The 19,773-nt window shown below is 41.9% G+C and overlaps 1 protein-coding gene and 1 pseudogene across 1 annotated transcript in view; one reads left to right on the top strand and one right to left on the bottom strand.

Annotated features, from left to right (window-relative positions):
• Nucleotides 1–10,217, top strand: part of VPS52 (vacuolar protein sorting 52 homolog (S. cerevisiae)) — an 18,262-nt gene extending 8,045 nt beyond the window's left edge. Inside the window, exons 18-20 of the mRNA XM_008581827.1 lie at nucleotides 8,854–8,965; nucleotides 9,198–9,316; nucleotides 9,515–10,217. Of these exons, the coding sequence (XP_008580049.1) occupies nucleotides 8,854–8,965; nucleotides 9,198–9,316; nucleotides 9,515–9,661 (378 nt within the window). The 3' untranslated portion in view covers nucleotides 9,662–10,217. The remainder of the gene's footprint in view (nucleotides 1–8,853; nucleotides 8,966–9,197; nucleotides 9,317–9,514) is intronic.
• A 688-nt stretch (nucleotides 10,218–10,905) lies between these two features.
• LOC103597953 lies at nucleotides 10,906–19,660 on the bottom strand (annotated as a pseudogene).
• Between the last annotated feature and the right edge of the window lie 113 nt (nucleotides 19,661–19,773).

Genomic DNA, 19,773 nt, shown 5'->3' with positions numbered 1-19,773 from the left:
CCACTGCCTCCAAACACCTCTTTTTTTTTTTTTAAAAGATGACCGGTAAGGGGATCTTAACCCTTGACTTGCCCCACTGCCTCCAAACACCTCTTTTTTTTTTTTTAAAAGATGACCGGTAAGGGGATCTTAACCCTTGACTTGCCCCACTGCCTCCAAACACCTCTTTTTTTTTTTTAAAGATGACCGGTAAGGGGATCTTAACCCTTGACTTGGTGTTGTCAGCACCACGCTCAGCCAGTGAGCGAACCGGCCATCCCTATATGGGATCCGAACCCGGGGCCTCGGTGTTATCAGCACCGCACTCTCCCGAGTGAGCCACGGGCCGGCCCACCAGTCAAATTTAAAAAAAAAAAAAAAAAAAATTTTCTCTTAGGTAAATCTAGTACAGTAGGCTTACTGCTTATAGGGTATGCCAGTATTCAACTTTATGAGACAATGCCAAATTGTTTTCCTTAGTATTTGTGTCAATTAATTCCTTACCAGCAGCATGTAAAAATTCTCACCGAGCCACGTTTTTGCCAACACGTGGTATTATCAGACTTTCTTTGCCATTTTGGTAGGTATCTCACTGGGGTCTTGATTTGTATTTTCCCGATTACTAGTGAGATCGAGCATCATTGACATGTTTAGTAGCCATACAAATTTTTCTTTTCTGTTAAATATCTGTCATAGCACATAACATTTGACCTTCTTAAAATTGAGTTGCTTGTGTTTTTGTTTTTGACTTATGAGAGTTCTTTATATAGTCTACTTACTAATTTTTGTTGATTATATAGATTGCAGATATATTTCAGTATGTGTCTTTTTACTTTATTGTGAGGTTTTTTTGTGTGTGTGTACGTGAACTGTATTAGTTCTGAGCTCCCTGCTGCCTCTCCACCACGGCTGAGCAGAGCAGCTATGTTGCCTTTTGATGAACAGAAATTCTTAATTTTAATATGGTTGAAATTATCAGTCTTTTCTTTATTTTTGTGTCATGTTTAAGATATTCCTTATTATCACAAGGTCAGAAAAATACTATACTGCATTTTCTTCTTAATATTGTAGAATTTTGCTTTTTACTTTTAAGTCCTGAATTTATCTGGTATTAATTTTTGTGTATGACGTGAGGTAGGAATGTAGTTTAATTTTTCTGTATGGATAATGATTGGTCCAGAGCCATTTGTAGAAAATCCCTTTCTGGGCCGAGCCTGTGGCGCACTCGGGAGAGTGCGGCGCTGGGAGCGCAGCAGCGCTCCCGCCGCGGGTTCGGATCCTATATAGGGATGACCGGTGCGCTCACAGCGCTCACTGGCTGAGTGTGGTGTGGCCAGTCTCAAAAAGGACAAAAAAAAAAAAAAGAAAAAAAGAAAATCCCTTTCTTAGACAGCAGTCTTATTGCACCAAGGTCACGGATTCGGATCCCCATACTGGCCAGCTGCAAAAAAAAAGAAAAAGAAAATCTCCCTTTCTTTCCACACTTGATCTGCAGTGCTGTCTCTGTCATATAGTTAAACTCCGCAAAGATGTGTGTCTTGCCTTTATTCCGTTTCATTGATCAATTTGGTTATCTCTGCCATACAGTTTTAGTTATGCTTTATGGGGCAAGTTCTTCTACCTTCTTCTTCATCAGTATCTTGACTGTTATTGGCTTTTGATTTTCCATTTAAATTTTACAATCAGTTTGTAAGTTTTCACATTAAAAAAAAAAAAAACTGAGGATTTTGATTAGAATTACATTGTCTGTAGATCACTTTGGAAGAATTGACACTTTATGATTTTGAAACTTCCTACCAACGAACATGGATTCCCTTTTCTTTTTTATTTATTTATTTATTTATTTTTAAATTAAGTAATTTCTTTTTAAAGATGACTTGGTGTGGTCAGCACCATGCTCTCCCAAGTGAGCAAACCAGCCATCCCCATATGGGGATCCGAACCCGTGGCCTTGGTGTTATCAGCACCACACTCTCCCAAGTGAGCCACAGGCTGGCCCATCCCCTTTTCATTTTTAAAGATAGTCTTTGATGTCTTTTGATAAACTTCTATAATTTTAAGCATAAAGACATTTCAAGTCTTTTGTTAGATTGATTCTTAAGTAGATGTAATATATACATTTAGTCCTACTAGGAATAAATAAATCCTTTCTAATCCTTTGTCTTTAATTTCTTATGTCTTTGATCTCTTACTGTACTGTCTAGAACTTCCAGAATAATATTGAATAGTTGAATAAAAGGGTGATAGTGAGGACTGTTTTTCTATTCCTGATTTTAAAAGGAATGCTTTCATCATTTCCCCATTAAGAGTAATATTGCTCTTAATGTTGTAGGGGTTTTTTTTGTAGACACCCTTTATCAGCTTAAGATAATTTCTTTCAATCTCTATTATGTTAAAAGTTAATATTATAGGGGCCGGCCCGGTGGTGCACTGCTACAGTGCGCCGCTTGGGAGTGCAGCGGCGCTCCCGCCGAGGGTTCGGATCCCACATACAGACCGGTTCCCGCTCACTGGCTGAGCGAGGCGCGGGCGCAACACTGAGGGTTGCAATCCCATTGCTGGTCCCGGTCTGGTACGGGTGCGACACTGAGGGTTGTGATCCGTTGCCGGACACGAAAAAAGACAAAAAAAAAAAGTAAAAAAAAAAAAGTTAATATTATAGTTATTACTATTAGGAATAAGTCTGTATTTATTAGGAATAATAAATCTAGGAATAATTACTACATTTTTTCTCCTTGTTTGGACTTTGTACTCTATTTTTTTTTGAATTTGTCCTTTAAATGAAACATTGTTACCTAAACATTATCTTTTCAAAAAGAAGTTTTCTTGTTTGAACTGGTGTATAGAAGTGCTGTTGACTTTTGTATATTAATCATATATCTAGCCACCTTCCTAAATTATTATTTCTATTAATATTTTTGGAGAGGTGTGTGTGTGTGTGTGTGTGTATTTCCATATAAACATTTATCATCTGTGAATTATGGCAGTTTTACTTCTTCCTTTCTGATCCATATGTCTTTGATTTCTTGTGTCTTTAATCTCTTACTATACTGGCTAGTACCTCCAGAACAATGTTGAATACTTAAGTAGAAGTGGTGATAGTAAGAACCCTTTTACTAATTTTAAAAAGAATGATGTCATTTTCCCATTAAGAGTAATATTGCTGTAGGTTTTTCTTGATACTCTTTATCAGGTTAAGGAATTCCTTTCAATCCCTAGTATGCTAGGAGTTATTATTTTTTAAAATCATGAATGGATATTGAATTTTTAGTCAAAAATAGTTTCTTTTTGTGCAGCTGTTGAGATGATCATATATTTTTTCTCTTTTTTATCTGCTATATGGTCTGTGGCATTTTAGATTTTTAGATTGTTAAACCATACTGGATTTGATTTGCTAATTTGTTTAGAATTTTTGCTTCTCTGTACATTGGTGACATTGGCCTATGATCTTCCTTTCTTGTACTGCCCTTATGGGGTTACAGTACCAAAGTCATACTGAATCCATAGGAGGTAGGAAGAGAGTATTCCTTCTTTTTCTTTATTCTGAAAGAGTTTAAGATGGAAACAATCTCTTCCTTGAAAGGTTCATAGAATTTGGCAGCGAAAGCATCTGGGAAGATTTAAAACTGTAAAATTTCCTCTAAGAACTACTTTTATTGCATTCTATAGGTTTGAATATGTAGCATTATTATTATTGTTGTTCAGTTCTAATAATTTTTTTATGTTTTGAATATTTTGAATATTTTTTTCTTTGGTCCATGAGCTTTTCCTTTTTTTTTTGCTGGCTTGTGCAGGGATCAAACCTCAGACTTTGGTGTTACCATCATCTCTAACCAGCCAGCTGGCAGAATATTTTAAATTTTCTGAATGTAGTTTCCTTAATTATCTTTTTGTTATTAATGTCTAACTTAGTTGAATTTTGAATGGAGAATGTGGTCTTTTTGGTATTGATTCTTTGAAATTTGTTTAGTTTTCTTGTGGCCTAGTACATGATCAACTTTTGTAAATGTTTCATGTATTCTTTAATTGTCATTTGTGGAGATCAGGCTTCTTAATTGTGTTGTTCACATCATCTGTATCTTTACTATTTTTTTGTCTATTTGACTTACCAATAGTTGAGGGAGATGTATTGAAACCCATAGATTTGTCACTTTGTCTCTATCAACATTTGCTTTACATAGTTTCAGCTTATTTTATTTAAATTCTTAAACGTTTTAGAACTGTGAGATCTTACTGGTAACTTAAAGCATTTGTCATTATATAATGACCCTCTTTAGCCCTAATACTTTTTTTGTCCTAAAGCCTATCATGTCTGGTATTAACATAGCTCTGCCAGCTTTGTTTTTTTTTTTTTGTTTGTTTGTTTTTTGGGTGGCTGGCTGGTATGGGGACCTTGGTGTTATAAGGCTGAGCTTTAACCAACTGAGCTAACAGCCCTTGCCAGCTTTATTTTGGTTAATATTTGCCTGTTAAATTTATTTCCATTTTTTGTACTTTCAGCTTTTTTATGCTTTTACATTTTTAGTGTGTTTTGTAAATATATATAGCTGGAGTTTTAAAAAAAATCCAATTGGAGTATTTCTGCCTTCTAATTTATGATTTTAATCCATTTATGTTACTGTGTTTAATGTTACATTTGGACTTTTTTCTACCATCTTTAATTTTCTGTTTGTCTGTGTCTTCTGTCTTTGCCTCTACGTTTTTTTTTCTCTAATTGTTTGGATTTTGTACTTGATTCTGTTAGGATTTATCCTTTACAATTTACCTTGCGTATTCAGCATTCAGCTTGACACCTAAGCATAATATCTAACCACTCTCTTGAACAACATGTGGACTTTAAAACATTTTAAATGTTTTGATGTTTCAATCACCCCTCTTTGGCCTTCCATGCTAATTATTGGCCAGCATTTTATTTCTGTCCTATTTTTAATTGTTCCTGTCTTATAGTGATTATACTTATATGGATTTCCATGTATATTTTCCAGTTTTTTTGCATACCATTCCTTCTTAAAACTCACACATTATCTTTTTGAAGTTCCTTTGATGAAAGTTGCTGGTAGTAAACCTTTTTTTTGTTTTTATATAAATGTCTTGGGGGCTGGTGAGTTTGCTCAGATGATTAGAGCATGGTGCTGGTAACACCAAGGTCCAGGGTTTGATCCCTGTACAGCCAGCTGCCAATAAATAAATGAATGAGTGAATGAAGAGTGAATGAATGTCTTTATTTCATCTTGTTAGGGAAAGAAATTTGCTGGCTTACTGTCAAATTCTAAGTTAAGAGTTATTTTCTCTCAGCACTTAGAAGATCATTTTCCTTTGTCTTCTGGCCTAAAGTGTTACTGTGGAGAGGTCTGCTGTTCTAATTTTTGTTTCTTTAAAGACAGTCTGTTGTCTCTGACTGCTTTTACAGATCTTCTCTTATTTCTTTGGTATTTTAGTTTTTCTGCAATATGTCTAGATATGTGGATTTCTCTTTATTCATCTTGCTTGGTATCTTGTTGTGTTTCCTGGGTCTTTGCATTTATGTTTTTCATTAACTCAGAAGAAATCATAGTATTTTTTAAAATGTTGCTTCTTGATTCTTTCTTCTCTCTTCCTGGGAATCCAATTAGCTGTAGGTTAGACTTTCCCATTCTATATTCCCTTTTTGTAAACATGGAATTAGATGAGAAAGGTAACAATTGTCCTCACTTGGACAGTTAGGTGAGCAGAGGGAACATCAGCTCCTCTTCAGAAATGCTGTTCTCTAGACTCTCTGATCTCACAAAGATGCACTTAACCAATGGACTCTGCTAAAAGCAGCTGAGGTGCCCTGGGATTTGCCAGGTGTGGGGAGCCAGCTTCCATCACCGCTTCCTATCCTTTTTTGGTTGGCTACTGCTTGAGAGTATGTGGGACAAATTGTTAGCCCAAGCCTAGTGCACTGTTTCCCTCTGGTCACTCCTCTGCTATCAAAGTGTTCTCTTTTTTCAGAGAAGAGATCTGAATCTATGCCCAGCGCTAAGGCTGTGTTAGCATGCCAGCCAGTGTGCTATATTCTTGTTGGAGATGAACTGTAGCACCAGAGCCCATTCTTCCTTGTCAGTCTTGACCCAAAGATGTCACCATTCCTAGTTATTTGTCACCACATAATTGGTGTTGATTGGAAACTTTCTGAAATGGTGCAGAACTGCTTGACTGTCTTTTTCCATGTAATTTAAGCATAGTAATATAAATATAGTAATAGTTGGGAAAAAGAAAAAAAGCCACAAAGTGTTCTCTTTTGCTGAATAGAAAGCTTAAAGAAAGTTTATCTAAGTCAAGACCAGTGCTGTCTGTAGAAATGTAATCCATGCCACAAATGTGAACCACTTAAGTAATTTTAAATTTTCTAGTTGCTACATTAAGTAAGAAGAAACAGGTGAAATGAATTAAAAAATATATTTTGTTTAAATGAGTACATCCAAAGTATTATTACTTCAACATATAATCAATAAAAAATTAGTAATGATATATTTAAAAATGTTTCCAAATATGAAGTCTCTGAAGTCTGGTGTGTATTTTATGCTTACAGCACATTTCAGTTTGGACTAGCCCTGTGTTAAGTGATCAGTAAATAGCTACATGTGACTCATGGCTACCATGTTGGACAGTGCAGGTCATCGTGGTTAGCTCAACTTTCCTTTGCAGTCCACTTTCTGTGCCCAACACTGTTACTTTAAGAGTGTGTGTGTGTTATTGCATTTAGATAACTGTGATAGGTTGAATTTGGTTATTTAATGTCTGTCCAAAATCACATCACAAATAAACAAACATTATCTTTGATTATAGAAAGATCCTTTCTTGAATCAGGTCTCCCTAGTCTCATATTAGTTACATGACAACCCTCAAGGAATGTAAGTGGATTTTGTGGGGGGAAGAGTAGAAAAGATACAAATAATTTATTTTTAAACAGAATAATAGTTTCACTTTCATCTTACCAGATCTTACTGTCTGGTTTGAGTTTTCTTGTTTTGTTTTGTTTTCTGTTTTAATTTCCTTCTTCCATTTTTTAAAAATTTAACTTTCTATGGTGGAAAATGTCAAATGTACATGCTTGTAGAGAGAAGAGCAGTACTACTACTGATCCTCAGCCAATAACAACTCACAGTGTGTTTCATCTGTACCAACACCCATTGCTCATCCTGCTCCCGTGTCCCCCAGTTATTGTGAATTTTGTGTGTGTGTGTGTGTGGCTGGCCACAGGGATTGAACCCCGGACCCTGGTGTTGTCAGCATCACACTTTAACCAACTGAGCTAACCAGCCGGCTTTATTGGGAATTAAATCTTATACATCATTATCACTTCATCTGTATCAGAATGTGTTTTAAAACCACAATACGTTATCAAACTTAAAAAATGATGTAATTTAAAATAGCTAGTACTCAAATTTCCCCAGTTATCTCATAAATGATTTTTTATGGTTCAGATCAGGATCCATATAAGGTCCATACATATATCTTTTCTAAATTTATTGATTTACCTTCTATCTTTGTCCCCCCTTCTCCATAACTTATTTGTGGAAGAAACTGAGTCATTGAGTCATTTGTCATGTATAATGACATATAGTCTAGATTTTGCTGACTGCATTCCATGATGTGGCTAAACTGTTCCTCAGTCTGGTATATTTCCCATAAATGTGTAGTTATATGGAAAGGCTTGATCAGATTTCAAGTAGATTTTTTCTTTTACAAGAACATTTGAGAGGTAGTGGAGTGTACTTCCATGAGGGAACACATGATGTCTTCTTGGCTTTATTTTTGTGATGTCAGTAGCCGTCAATGACCACTGCCTAGATCCATTAATTAGATTTATATGTCTGTTACTGTCTCAAAAATTTCCATCTCTTGGGGCTGGCCCGTGGCTCACTCGGGAGAGTGTGGTGCTGATAACACCAAGGCCGTGAGTTCGGATCCCGTATAGGGATGGCCAGTTAGCTCACTTGGAGAGCGTGGTGCTGACAACACCAAGTCAAGGGTTAAGATCCCCTTACCGGTTATCTTTAAAAAAAAAAAAAAAAAAAAATTTCCATCTCTTTATCTGTTGTGCCACATTCTGAGTCATTTATTCAGTTATAAATTCTTATTGTATCATTTTTCAGTTATATCTAATCTCCTGTTTAACCTGTTGACTTTTTAAAATTGGGTTTTTATTCCTAAAACATTCCCATTTTTTAAAAAAGTCTGTCCATTCCTTATTGTTCTTATTAATTGGTCATCTTTATGTCTGCATCCTTAGCTTTAAACATTTCATACAAAAAATACAACTGCTGTGTATCTGACAATTCTAACAGCAGTCTTTGGAGGTCTAAGTCCATTGCTTATTGTGTCTGCTGACTCTTGTGGGAGCTTGCTTTACTATGTGTCTGGTGATCTTTGAGTTTATTGCTTGATCTTAATTAGGGGGAGTTGTGTAGGCCTAAATTAGGATTGAGGATATTTTCCTCCAGAGAGGATTTGCCTCTGCTTTTGCAGTAGCTGAAATATGCCATCCATCTTGGTGCCCTGACCCCAATTTCTCATTGTTCTCCTAGCTCAAGTTTACTTTAGTTTTTTGGTTTTTGGGGTTTTTTTTTGGTGGCTGGCCGGTATGGGTATCCACACTCTTGACTTTGGTCCTTGGTGTCACAAGGCTGTGCTCTAACTACCTGAACTAACTGGCCAGGCTATTTTTGGTTTTTTTGAAGAGGGGGATCCTTAGAATCTCTACCTCTTGTGAGACCAGTGACGTCTTAAAGTGTATGACCTTCCCAGAGTTCCTATGAGTGTCCTAAGTACCTGGTCAGTCACGTTTACAGAACTGGGAGAATCTGCTGACACCAGGACACCTGACTGTGTGTGTGTCTCTCTTTCCAGGAATTCATTGAAGAGTTGCTGTCTCCCCCTTTTGGGGGTCTAGTGGCATTTGTGAAGGAGGCTGAGGCTTTGATTGAGCGTGGACAGGCTGATCGACTTCGAGGGGAAGAAGGTATGAGGATGGTGTGGTAGTGGTGGGATCAGTGGGCACATGAGTGGAAAAGAGAAACAATAGGATGCAGATTACATGGGGAAGGGGTAGAGTATGAAAGACTGGGTTGGGAGAACACCAGCAAAGAGGGATGTGATGGTGAGGATGGCTGCACCTTGAGAAGGACTTAGTTGGGTGGAAGATCACCCAGCTTAGTTCCTCTTTGACACTCTCTCTTTCCTCCTGCTGTTAGCCCGAGTAACGCAGCTGATCCGTGGATTTGGTAGTTCCTGGAAATCATCGGTGGAGTCTCTGAGTCAGGATGTAATGCGGAGTTTTACCAACTTCAGAAATGGAACCAGTATCATCCAGGTAGCCTGCATCTCCCAGCCCCCGCTCCCATCCCCTATCAATTATTTCCCCCCTTTTTCCCTGGGCTCAGCATCATCTAAGTGACCCTTGATCTTCAACTACCAGCTGTGCTTTTAGTTCTGAATGAGCCCTAACCTGATTCCTAATCATCCTCAGCATCACCCTACAGTCTGATCCCTCCATGACTTTCTCTACCAGGGAGCATTGACCCAGCTGATCCAGCTCTATCATCGCTTCCACCGGGTACTATCCCAACCCCAGCTCCGAGCCCTTCCTGCCCGGGCTGAGCTCATCAACATTCACCACCTTATGGTGGAACTCAAGAAGCACAAACCCAACTTCTGATGTGCTGGGATCTGCCCTGAGATCCGCCTGTCCTCTGTACCCCATTGCATACCCTTCTTCACCTGCGGTCCCCCTGCCAGTTTTCCTCTTGCCTCCCAGGCCCTTGATATGCCTTACCCTGTCTTTATTCCCAAGACCCTCTCTCAACAGGATAAGCTGGATCCCTTTGGCCTTCTGAATCTCCCAGTGTCTTCAGGTTTCCCAAGACTACTTCCCCCTCGACTTCCAAAATGACCTTTATCATTTTCCCAATTTTGTCACCCTCCTTCCCCACTCTCACACACCCAAGGGTCTTTTTTCCTCGTAGTAAAAACCTTCACTGCTTCCATCTCTGGTTCATTCAACTCTTGTCACCATGTTCTTGTCACCTGGATTGGTAACAAGGGGAGACTGCCTCCAAGTCACTGATTTTTTTTTTTTTTTCACTCGAAGTTATTTTTCTGTAGCTTTTTGACCTAAGCTCTCAGCAACTTGAACACTAACCCATCACCTCCTGGCTTGAGAATTATTCTAAGGTCAGTCTGCAGAAAATAATAAATAATGACATAACACTCTTCTCCTATTTCCTTTCTCCAGAGTCCCCTTCCCTCTGTGACTACTTCGTCGGTTTACATCCCTGCTGGTGGGTGTCCAGAAAGAAGGGACATGGATAGTAACCTCTAACCTCTAGCTACTTCAGGCTAGAGGTGGCTGCATTGGTTTTAGGGAAGGGATTATTTCACAAGTAACCAACTTGTTGGAGAAAGATGGTTAAAATGGCAGATGTCTCAAGGGGTGGGAACATGGCTGTGCAGCCTCAGGCACGTCCCGATGACTACCTTGGGAAAAGCCCGAGCTGACTCTGGGAATGCCTCCTCTTGCTCAGAGGCAGCTCCTTAGCTCCTCCGGTTGTAGCCGTCACAGCCCCTTGCTGCAGGGCTACGGCACCCACATGCTTGGGGCAGGGGTAGACCAGGTTCACAATTTATTCATCTCTTCCATTTCTTTGTTTGACTGGGAGCTTTCCTGCTGCTCCGCCTGTACACCTTATTTGAACTCAAGGCTGAAGAGACACAGGGGCACCATTTAGTCCTAAGGGCAAAGGCTCTGGACAAGGGAAAAAGGTAATTTGGGGATGTTTCCTCTTCCCCAGGGCGTAACCATTTCCTCCCCAAGTCCCAGGCAAGTGATGGAAGGGAAGTAGTTTCTACTTCCCGCTTGGACCTCCGGAGGCGGCTGTAGCCCGCCAGAACGGGGAGGCGTCCTTAACAGTGCCGCAAGCGGTCGGAGCGCTGGGTCTGTGACTGCAGAGCACACTCGTCGCGTGGAGGGAGGAGGGTGCGTTCTGACGCCGAGCTGGAGCAGCGCCGGCTGACCGGCTCTCCTGATTGGTTGCTGCGGGGAGGGGGCGTGGCAGGGTGACTGGAGTGGGCTTCTTCGCTCCCGCCTTTTTAGGGTGCCGCCCTGTCTTCCAGAGCAGCGCTGTGATTGACTTTGGAAACTATCTCAGCGCTCTGGCCGTGTAGCTTTGAGCGCCTTCGCCCCTGACGCGAAAGCGCAGAGGAGGCGGGGAGTGGGACTGAAACTGACTTCTGATTGGTCCAGATGCCTCAGGGGCGGAGCTGGAACTGTCCTTATCTGACCTCGCCTCGCCCACCGCCGCTTTCCTTCTCTCGGCGTTGTTCCAGGTTTACCTTGCCTGACTCCGCCCAACTAGTTACCTGAGGGCTTGCCTAGTGCTGGGCTGGGTGTGGTAGGCCCTGAGGGGCCGCGAGCCCACCCCAGACGCCGGCCCCAGGAATCTTCTGATCCTCTACCTCCCCTCCGTCCTTCCAGTTCCTCGCCCACCTACTCTCCCACTCCCTTCCAGGTTTCAGTCTTGGGGGATCCAGGTGTGCTGGCATTTCACGTGACTCCCGCTCGACTGCGAGGAGAATTGGAGATGCGCCAAAGGCTTGGGATAGGCTTCTTAGACAAAGAGCAAAGCAAAAGCAAAAAACAAAACAAACAACAACAAAAAAAAACAAGGTCCCCAGATAACCACCCAGGGAGACTGCCGAGAGAGGAAGTCGAACAAATGCTCCGATGGGGGAGGGCTGTGCGGGCAGGCACCGTGGTTCGTCACAGTTTTGATCTTTCGTTCTCCTGGCCATCCCGAACCCAAATATTCAGACTTGACCTATAGGCGCAGGTTTTTGCAGACCTCACTGAGGGGCAGTGCTGGAATGTGAGCGGCGGAGATAAGACACAGTTCCGGAAGCTCATTATTCTGGAACCCAGTGGGCATTCAAGTGATACTGGAGCTGGTTTGGGGGAGATTTAACTCCTCCCGGGGTTCCATAGGAACCCTCTGATCCATTGGTCTCTCTGGATAGGGTGATCCAGAGCTGAAAAGATAAGAGTGTCAGATAATAGAGGAGACAATAGCGTGAAAGGGAGCCGACCTATACCGACCTATAGCTATACCTATACTGACCTCCAGGGGGCAGCACGGACCAGGGGATGGATCTGTTCTCGGTCCGCTCAATTCCCTGAGCCGTCTTCGTTGCTTTCACCTGCTCATGAAGGCTGCGAGGCTTCCCCCACGTCCTCTTCTCGGTGGAGCTGCCGAGGGGCTTATCCTTCAGGCTCCAAATCCTCTGTTCTTTGACTTAGATGGGGCCTTGTGATTCCCAGGCTGAAACTCATAACTTCTGGGGAACATCACTTCTCAGAGGTCTCCTCACTTTTTTTTTTGTTGTTGTTGTCTTTTTTCGTGTCTGGCAACGGATCGCAACCCTCAGTGTCACAGCCATACCCGACCAGGACCGGCAACGGGATCACAACCCTCGGTGTTGCGCGGGCACCTCGCTCAGCCAGTGAGCAGGAACCGGTCTGTATGTGGGATCCGAACCCTCCGCACCCAAGCATGCACTGTAGCAGTGCGCCACCGGGCCGGCCCCTCCTCACTTCTTTTACTGGCAAAAGACATACTGGCCTTGAAGACCCAGAAGCATCTGGTATCACTCCGTAGGATGGGGCTGTGCCAATAACTTTCTCTTCTCTGCTAATCCCTGAGACCAGTGTCTATCTGGTACAGGAGTCCCTAGTGTCATATAGGAAGGACTTGGAGGTGTCCTCATAGACTGTAAGGACCCCCAACTCTGTTCAGGGATCCTTTTTTTTTTTTTTTCCCCTTTTTTCTATTTTTAAAAATTTTTACTATTGGCATATTCGTTGTTACAAATCGTGATTTTTCTTTATGCCCTTTACTCGAACTATCACTCCTCAAACTGCCTCCCTCCCTCCCCCCCATCTCTAGTATCTTAGGTTTTTTCTGTCCTTCTGAAAGTTCAGTGTATTGTTGTGGTCTTGTCTTTCTTTTCTTTTCTTTCCTCCCTCCCTCCTTCCCTTCCTTCCTTCCTTCCTAGCACCCAGTATGAGTGAGAACATGCAGTATTTCTCTTTCCTTGTCTGGGTTATTTCACTCAACATAATTTTCTCCAGACTCATCCATGTTGCTGTAAATGGCAGAATTTCATTCTTTTTTATGCCTGAGTAGTATTTCATTGTGTATATATACCACGTTTTCCTTATCCAGTAGTCCGTTGGTGGACACTTAGGTTGGTTCCATATTTTGGCTATTGTAAATAGAGCTGCGATGAACGTGGGAGTGCAGATATACCTTTGACATGATTATTTCCATTCCTTTGGATATATACCCAGCAGTGAGATTGCTGGATCATGTGGTAGTTCTATCTGTAATTGTCTGAGGAACCTCCATACTGTTTTCCATAATGGCTGCACTAATTTACAGTCCTACCAACAGTGTAAAGGAGTTCCCCTTTCCCCGTATCCTCACCAGCATTTGTTTGTCTTTTAATAATGGCTAGATTAACTGGGTGAGATGATATCTCAATGTGGTTTTGATTTGTATTTCGCTGATGATTAGTGATGCTGAGCATTTTTTCATGTGCCTGTTGGCCATTTGAATGTCTTCCTTTGTATAATGCCTATTCATCTCCTTTGCCCATTTTTTAATTGGATTATTTGTTTTTCTTACTGTATAGTTGTTTGAGTTCTTTGTATATTCTGGATATTAATCCCTTGTCAGATGTATAGTTTGCAAATATTTTCTCCCATTCCATAGGCTGTCTTTCTGCTCTGTTGGTTGTTTCCTTTGCTCTGCAAAGCTTTTTAGTTTAATTTAATATGCAGAAGAATGAAACTGGACTTGTACCTCTCACCATATACCAAAATTAACTTGAAATGGATTAAAGACTTAAATATAAGACCCGAAAACATAAAATTACAAAAGGAAAACATAGGGGAAACACTCCAGAAAGTAGGACTGGGCAAAGACTTTATGAATAAGACCAAAAACACAAGCAACAAAAGGGATCTGTCCTTTAAAGAAATATCATTTTCCCCTATTTCTTTACCTTTGTGCCCTCACCTTGCCCTGAGTTGTTTCTTTTTTATTTTTTTGGTGGCTGAGGGGTAAGGGGATCCAAACCCTTGACCTTGGTGTTATCAGCACCACACTCTAACCAAGTGAGCTAACTGGCCAGCCCTAAGTTGTTTCCTAACTGAGCTCTCTGGGAAACATTTACTTGCTGATCATCAGCACTTTCTCTGCATAATATGGGGGTGCCCACCTTAGCCACTTAGAGCAATTGAATGTGGACATGTTCCCTGAGGACGAAAGAAAGAAGGGATATCCTCCTTTCTTCCCATCCTATAAATATGGATCCATCAATCCTCCACATAAGAATGGTGGCTTTTCTGATTTTAGGATATCAGGTATTATGGGGAGCAGGCAAATTTGCTGGGTTCCAAAATAAAGTAGTCAGATTTAGTGTAAAGATTCAAAGAAAGAAAAATGGCAAGACCAAGCAAACTTTGAGAAAAAGGAGAATAGAATTAGCTCTCCCCCATACCAGCCAGCCACCACCACCACCACCACCATCAACAAAAAACATAAGGTGTGATTGTCTGTATAAGCTAGAAAAGAATCTTCTGTACAAACATCTTCCTTGGGAATGATGATGATAGAGCTGAGATGAAAGGCCAATTAGTTTTCCTCCCCAGACTGACCCAATCTTGAGGGCTGGAGACTCATTTGATGCTTCCATTCAAATAGTCAGAACATGCCTCTGGGTACCAGGTCTTTTTCTCCCATCTTTTCTCCAAATGTCATATCCCTGGGGGCTTTGGATAGTGGGAGAGCCTTCAGCAGTGGTTAAGATGGAAGCACAGCAGGTACATGGAGAATCTCCACTCACTGAGCCCTGAGACAAGGCTTAAGATGGAGGAGAGGCTGCTGGAGAGGTTGGCTTGGACTGTAAAGCTGGGAGAAGCACCTCCTGTCCAGAATTCTCATGTCTTCTTGAACAGGCTTTTTTTCTACTCTGAGACACTGCTGGTGCTAATGTGGGTCTCTTAACCCAGGATCCCAAAGGGTCTGTAAACAAGGATGAGGAAAAATTAATTTTATTTTCACTAATCTCTAACCGAAATTGAGCATTCCCTCCGATGATAAATGTAGGCAACAAACAAGGTATTTGCAGTACCTGTGACTGTCACCAATAGAATTCACAGATGTATTTATATGAGGGTACTTCAAAAAGTTTGCGGAAAAATATAATTGAAAGATAATACGAATCTTTCCATGAACTTTTTTTTTTTTTTTGTCTTTTTCCGTGTCCGGCAACGGATCGCAACCCTCAGTGTTGCCCCCGTACCGGACCGGGACCGGCAACAGGATCGCAACCCTAGGTGTTGCCCCCGCGCCTCGCTCAGCCAGTGAGCAGGAACCGGTCTGTATGTGGGATCCGACCCCTCGGGTGGGAGCGCCGCCGCGCTTCCCAAGCGGTGCACTATCCAGTGCGCCACCGGGCCGGCCCCTTGCCATGAACTTTTTAAAGTATTCTTTTATCACTCTCCAGTTGTTTCAAAATGTCATATATGTTCATTGTTATTTTGTAGTTAATGATAGTGGTTAGACCCACCACTAGATTTTATCACACATTTTTTTTATCTTGGTAACTGTTCTTCAATACAGTTGTTTTTCTTTGTAATCTTATGTATTTTATTTTATGCAGTTGTAAACTATTCTGAGACTCTATAGACTTCACTGCTAAAGGCACATCCAAGGCATATAGAGATTAAGAACCCCCAGATGTCTAATGAGATGAAGTTTCTTGTTTTGTATTATTTTACACCCATGGTAATTGGGAAGGTTGTCTTCATGTTTAAACTAAATGTCTGCTTGTGTAACTTCTTTCCATATTTTCTTGTCTCCATTATTACTAATTCAATTATTCATTCATTCATTCACCAAAAATTTAGGAAACACCTCTCCTGTACAAAACTATGCTGCACGAAACTGAGCTACTATGTGCAAAGTAATCCTCACTAGACATAGGGTTCCCATCCATCCTATACCCTATTCATAGTCTGGTGGAGGAGCTGGACGGTTTACTCTCACAGGCCACAATGGCTACAGCTTACTAAGGGCAGGGTGGAGGGAGAGTTGCCCCCTGGTGCCAGCAATAAGAGAGTGCGTTGTCTGTAGAGAATTTAAAATTAATTCTGAAACCAACTTTTTATTGTTACCATGCACCAGCAATTATGAAACAATGTTAGTGTCAAAATACTCCTCCCAGTGGTGCAGCCCCTTCCCACCCCACCTTGCTTGGTATGCCACTGCACACAGGAAAGTTTTAACCATTTCCAGTTTATACACGTGTAGCCTTTTGGTACTGCCTTTTTGCCTCCTCAGCACCTCCATCCCCGTTCTCACCTCACTCTACTCAGGGTGGGATTGGCAGCGCTGCTGGGTTAGCCTACCCCGAGGTGAGTGTCCCAGCCCTCTACCTGTAAGCTCCTTGGCCTTTGGTTGGCCTTGTTCATAGTCCAGCATAAGTCCTGCAAGCTTAGCCTCTGTAGGCATTGTCTCAGCTCTTATTTATGCCACTGTGCTTGAGCCCCTTGGCAATTGCTGTTGATAGTACATGATTCCTTTTCCTCATCTCCACATTTCCCATTCTTCAAGAAATCTCTGGATTTTCCAGACACTTCAAGGATTAATTAGCTGGCCTGAAGGCTTCTCTGATCCCTGAGTTTCTTTTTCTTCCCTTACTTTCGGGGAACTTATAGTGGTTTTACTTGGAAGTGTTACTGTCTTCATTTTTATTCCTGAATTTTATGCAGTTCTTTTCTCTGCAGCTACAGGGCCTCATCCCTGGCCTGTAGAGAGCTCACACCTAGTCTGAGCTGCTAGAATTGAGGTGAGAAGAAGGTACCTGAGGGTAGAAATGTATTGTTTCTTCTCCAGCTGCTATTAAAGGTCTTGGATGTGATTGAGTCAGACCAACCCGCACAGTCTCCCTTTTGATTAACTCAAGATAAACCAGTTTGTGTCTTTAATTATATCTGCAAAATCCCTTCCCAACAGCATCTACACTAAAATGCGATTGAATAACCGAGAGATGGTGTTCTAGTGATTAGCCAGGGCAATAATTCCAAAGGCCCTGGGCCCCACATCCCCAAATGCAAAATGTGAGGTTGTTATATTTCTACAAATAAACTCCCCCTCTCAAATTCAGTTAATATAAGTGAATTCAGTGGTGTCCGTAGGGTTTGGCATCTGAGGAGTGTCTGTGACTTAGGAAGAGTGGTCTGAGTGGAGGGTGAGGGGAAGAGACCAGGTTTCAGCTGGTCGAGGGTGAAAGGGCAGTCAATGACTTGTTCTTTCTCATTCAGAGACTGAAAGCCTCTGTTGGTCTCCGGGGCACAGAGGAAAGCCTCCCATTCTCTCAGCCTTCCCTTTCTTTTTCTTGAGCAGTCCTCAACTTGATGGTCTGTAATCCCATCAAATTACCTTCCATCGAGGATTTGAACACAGTAATCAGCTTCCTCAGTATTCCTCAAGGACACAGAGTTCATACCATCTGTGTGCCTATCAGAGAGAAGGAAGTTCCTAATTTGTCCCAACTTTGAGTACTCTACTCAAAGGACTTCTCTGATCTCATTCAGCACCAATGGATCATCTTTAAAATCCATAGGATGAAACATACTTTTGATGATGACAACTTGCTCATGGTGCATTCTGGGTGGCCCAGCTCTCCTCTCAGGTCTCCAGTCTGACTGCTTTTGTTGCAGACAGCTTCTTCTTGTAATCTTTGCACTTGTTTTTTTAGGCATCATATTCCCCCTTTGTTTGAAACTTCGCCACCTTAACAGGTAATTTGTAGCCTCTAATTTCATCTTCATCCAAAAGTTTTAATGCAAGACCCGCAGGTTCCCTCCTCAAATAACAGCATATTCCATATCCTTTAAGATTTCTTTGGTTATCTTTGTAAAGCTTGACCTTAAATTCTTCTGAGGATTTCTCTTAATAATGCAAAATTTGTATATAAGCAGTACTCACACAAATTCATCCACTGTAATGTCTGGAGGCAAACCAGACATGTATACATTTGTATTTCTGTCTTCTTCAACATGAAACCATCTTGATTCTATTTTTCTTTAACTCTCTTTTTGGAATAAGAGGCATTGGGGATTTTTCTTTGTGGAAGTTCCTCTGCATTCCTATCATTGACAACTTGTACATTTTCAGGATTGCTAAATGCCCTGTCATTAGAAAAGCCATAAGTGGGGGCCGGCCTGTGGCTCACTCTGGAGAGTGCGGTGCTGATAACACCAAGGCCACGGGTTCGGATCCCATATAGGGATGGCCAGTTAGCTCACTGGGTGAGCGTGTTGCTGACAACACCAAGTCAAGGGTTAAGATCCCCTTACCGGTCATCTTTAAAAAAAAAGAAAAAAAAGAAAAGAAAAGCCATAAGTGGGGTGGGCAGGTTAGCTCAGTTGGTTAGAGCATGGCCTTGTAACACCAAGGTCAAGGGTCCTGATCCCTGTACCTGCCAGCTGCCAAAAAAAAAAAAAGGCCATAAGCGGCCTTATATGTAGCAATGAAACCTTCAGTGGCCTTGGGAAACTAAGCTTTCCTCTCCAGGTGCCGCTTGTAGGGGGTGTCAGCTGGACACTAACTGAAAGAAACCATGTTTTTACTGGAATCTTCTTGGATTCCTTCTTGGTGTCCTGCATTCGCAACTGCTCATCAAACTCCATCATTCCCATCCCTGTTGTCGCTGCTCATGTTTCCTATCTAGCCAGGGGCAAGGTCCAGGTAAGCAAAGAGGCTGCTCTGGGACCCCCCCCACCAAGTGTATCTGAGGTGGCTGCCCAGGCATTGTTTTAAACATTTAACACACTAAGTCTTTGAATTGTCACATTGTTATCCTCATTTTACGGAACAGGAAATTGAGGCCCAGAGACCTTGCCCGAGGTTATAGACAGCTAGTGCATGACAGGGCTGGAGATTTGAATCAGACAGGTCTGCTTTAGAGGCCACATACTTAGCCACTACTTTTTACAGCCTCCAAGAAGCTAACTGGGTGAAATCTAGCCTGCCTCCCATCCCTGTTTCCATCATTTAATAGTGAAAATGTAAACTCCCTAGCCCACCTACTGTATCACACTGTTGTCCCCACTACACTCTGTATTTTCTGGCTCTGACCCGGCTCTTCACATGCCTCCTCCCTTACTTGCCCCTCCTGTCCTCTAATAAACTGCAAACCCCCTCATATCCTTAGCTTCTCCTTAGAGTGTTCCCTCCACTTCCCGGCATTAACTGAAATTTAACTCTCCCTGGAGGACACTGCTTCCTCTGCAGACTTCTGAAATGAGATCTGTTTATTTTCTTATAGGTGAGGGTGCTTTCCTTGCTCCGGATTACTGCCTCCAGGCTATTCCTACCCCAAACCCCAATTCTAGCCTAAAATAACTCTGCCTGTGAGGCTCACCCATTGGACTAAACTGCCATCTTTCTTTCTCTCTCTTTTTTTTACCCCCTCACCACTATATTCACAAGGACCTCTTCCTTTCTCATTGCTACCCGCTGCTGCCTGCCAGACCTCTCTACCTTGTTCAGGGAAATGCAACTGGCTGATTGTCTGTCTTCCCCCTGAGTCCTCTCACTGGGTGACTTCATTATCCACATGGAAGACCCATTCCCCACCCAGCCTCTCAACTTGGTGACTTTATCCCCAACAACTTGGTGACTTCTCCACTCAACTTAGCCACCC

The sequence above is a fragment of the Galeopterus variegatus genome, unplaced genomic scaffold, assembly GCF_000696425.1.
Source record: "Galeopterus variegatus unplaced genomic scaffold, G_variegatus-3.0.2 Scaffold2472, whole genome shotgun sequence".
Taxonomy (NCBI): Eukaryota; Metazoa; Chordata; class Mammalia; order Dermoptera; family Cynocephalidae; genus Galeopterus; species Galeopterus variegatus.
The sequence above is the reverse complement of the archived record's forward strand: the minus strand, read 5'-3'. Positions and strand labels throughout refer to the sequence as shown.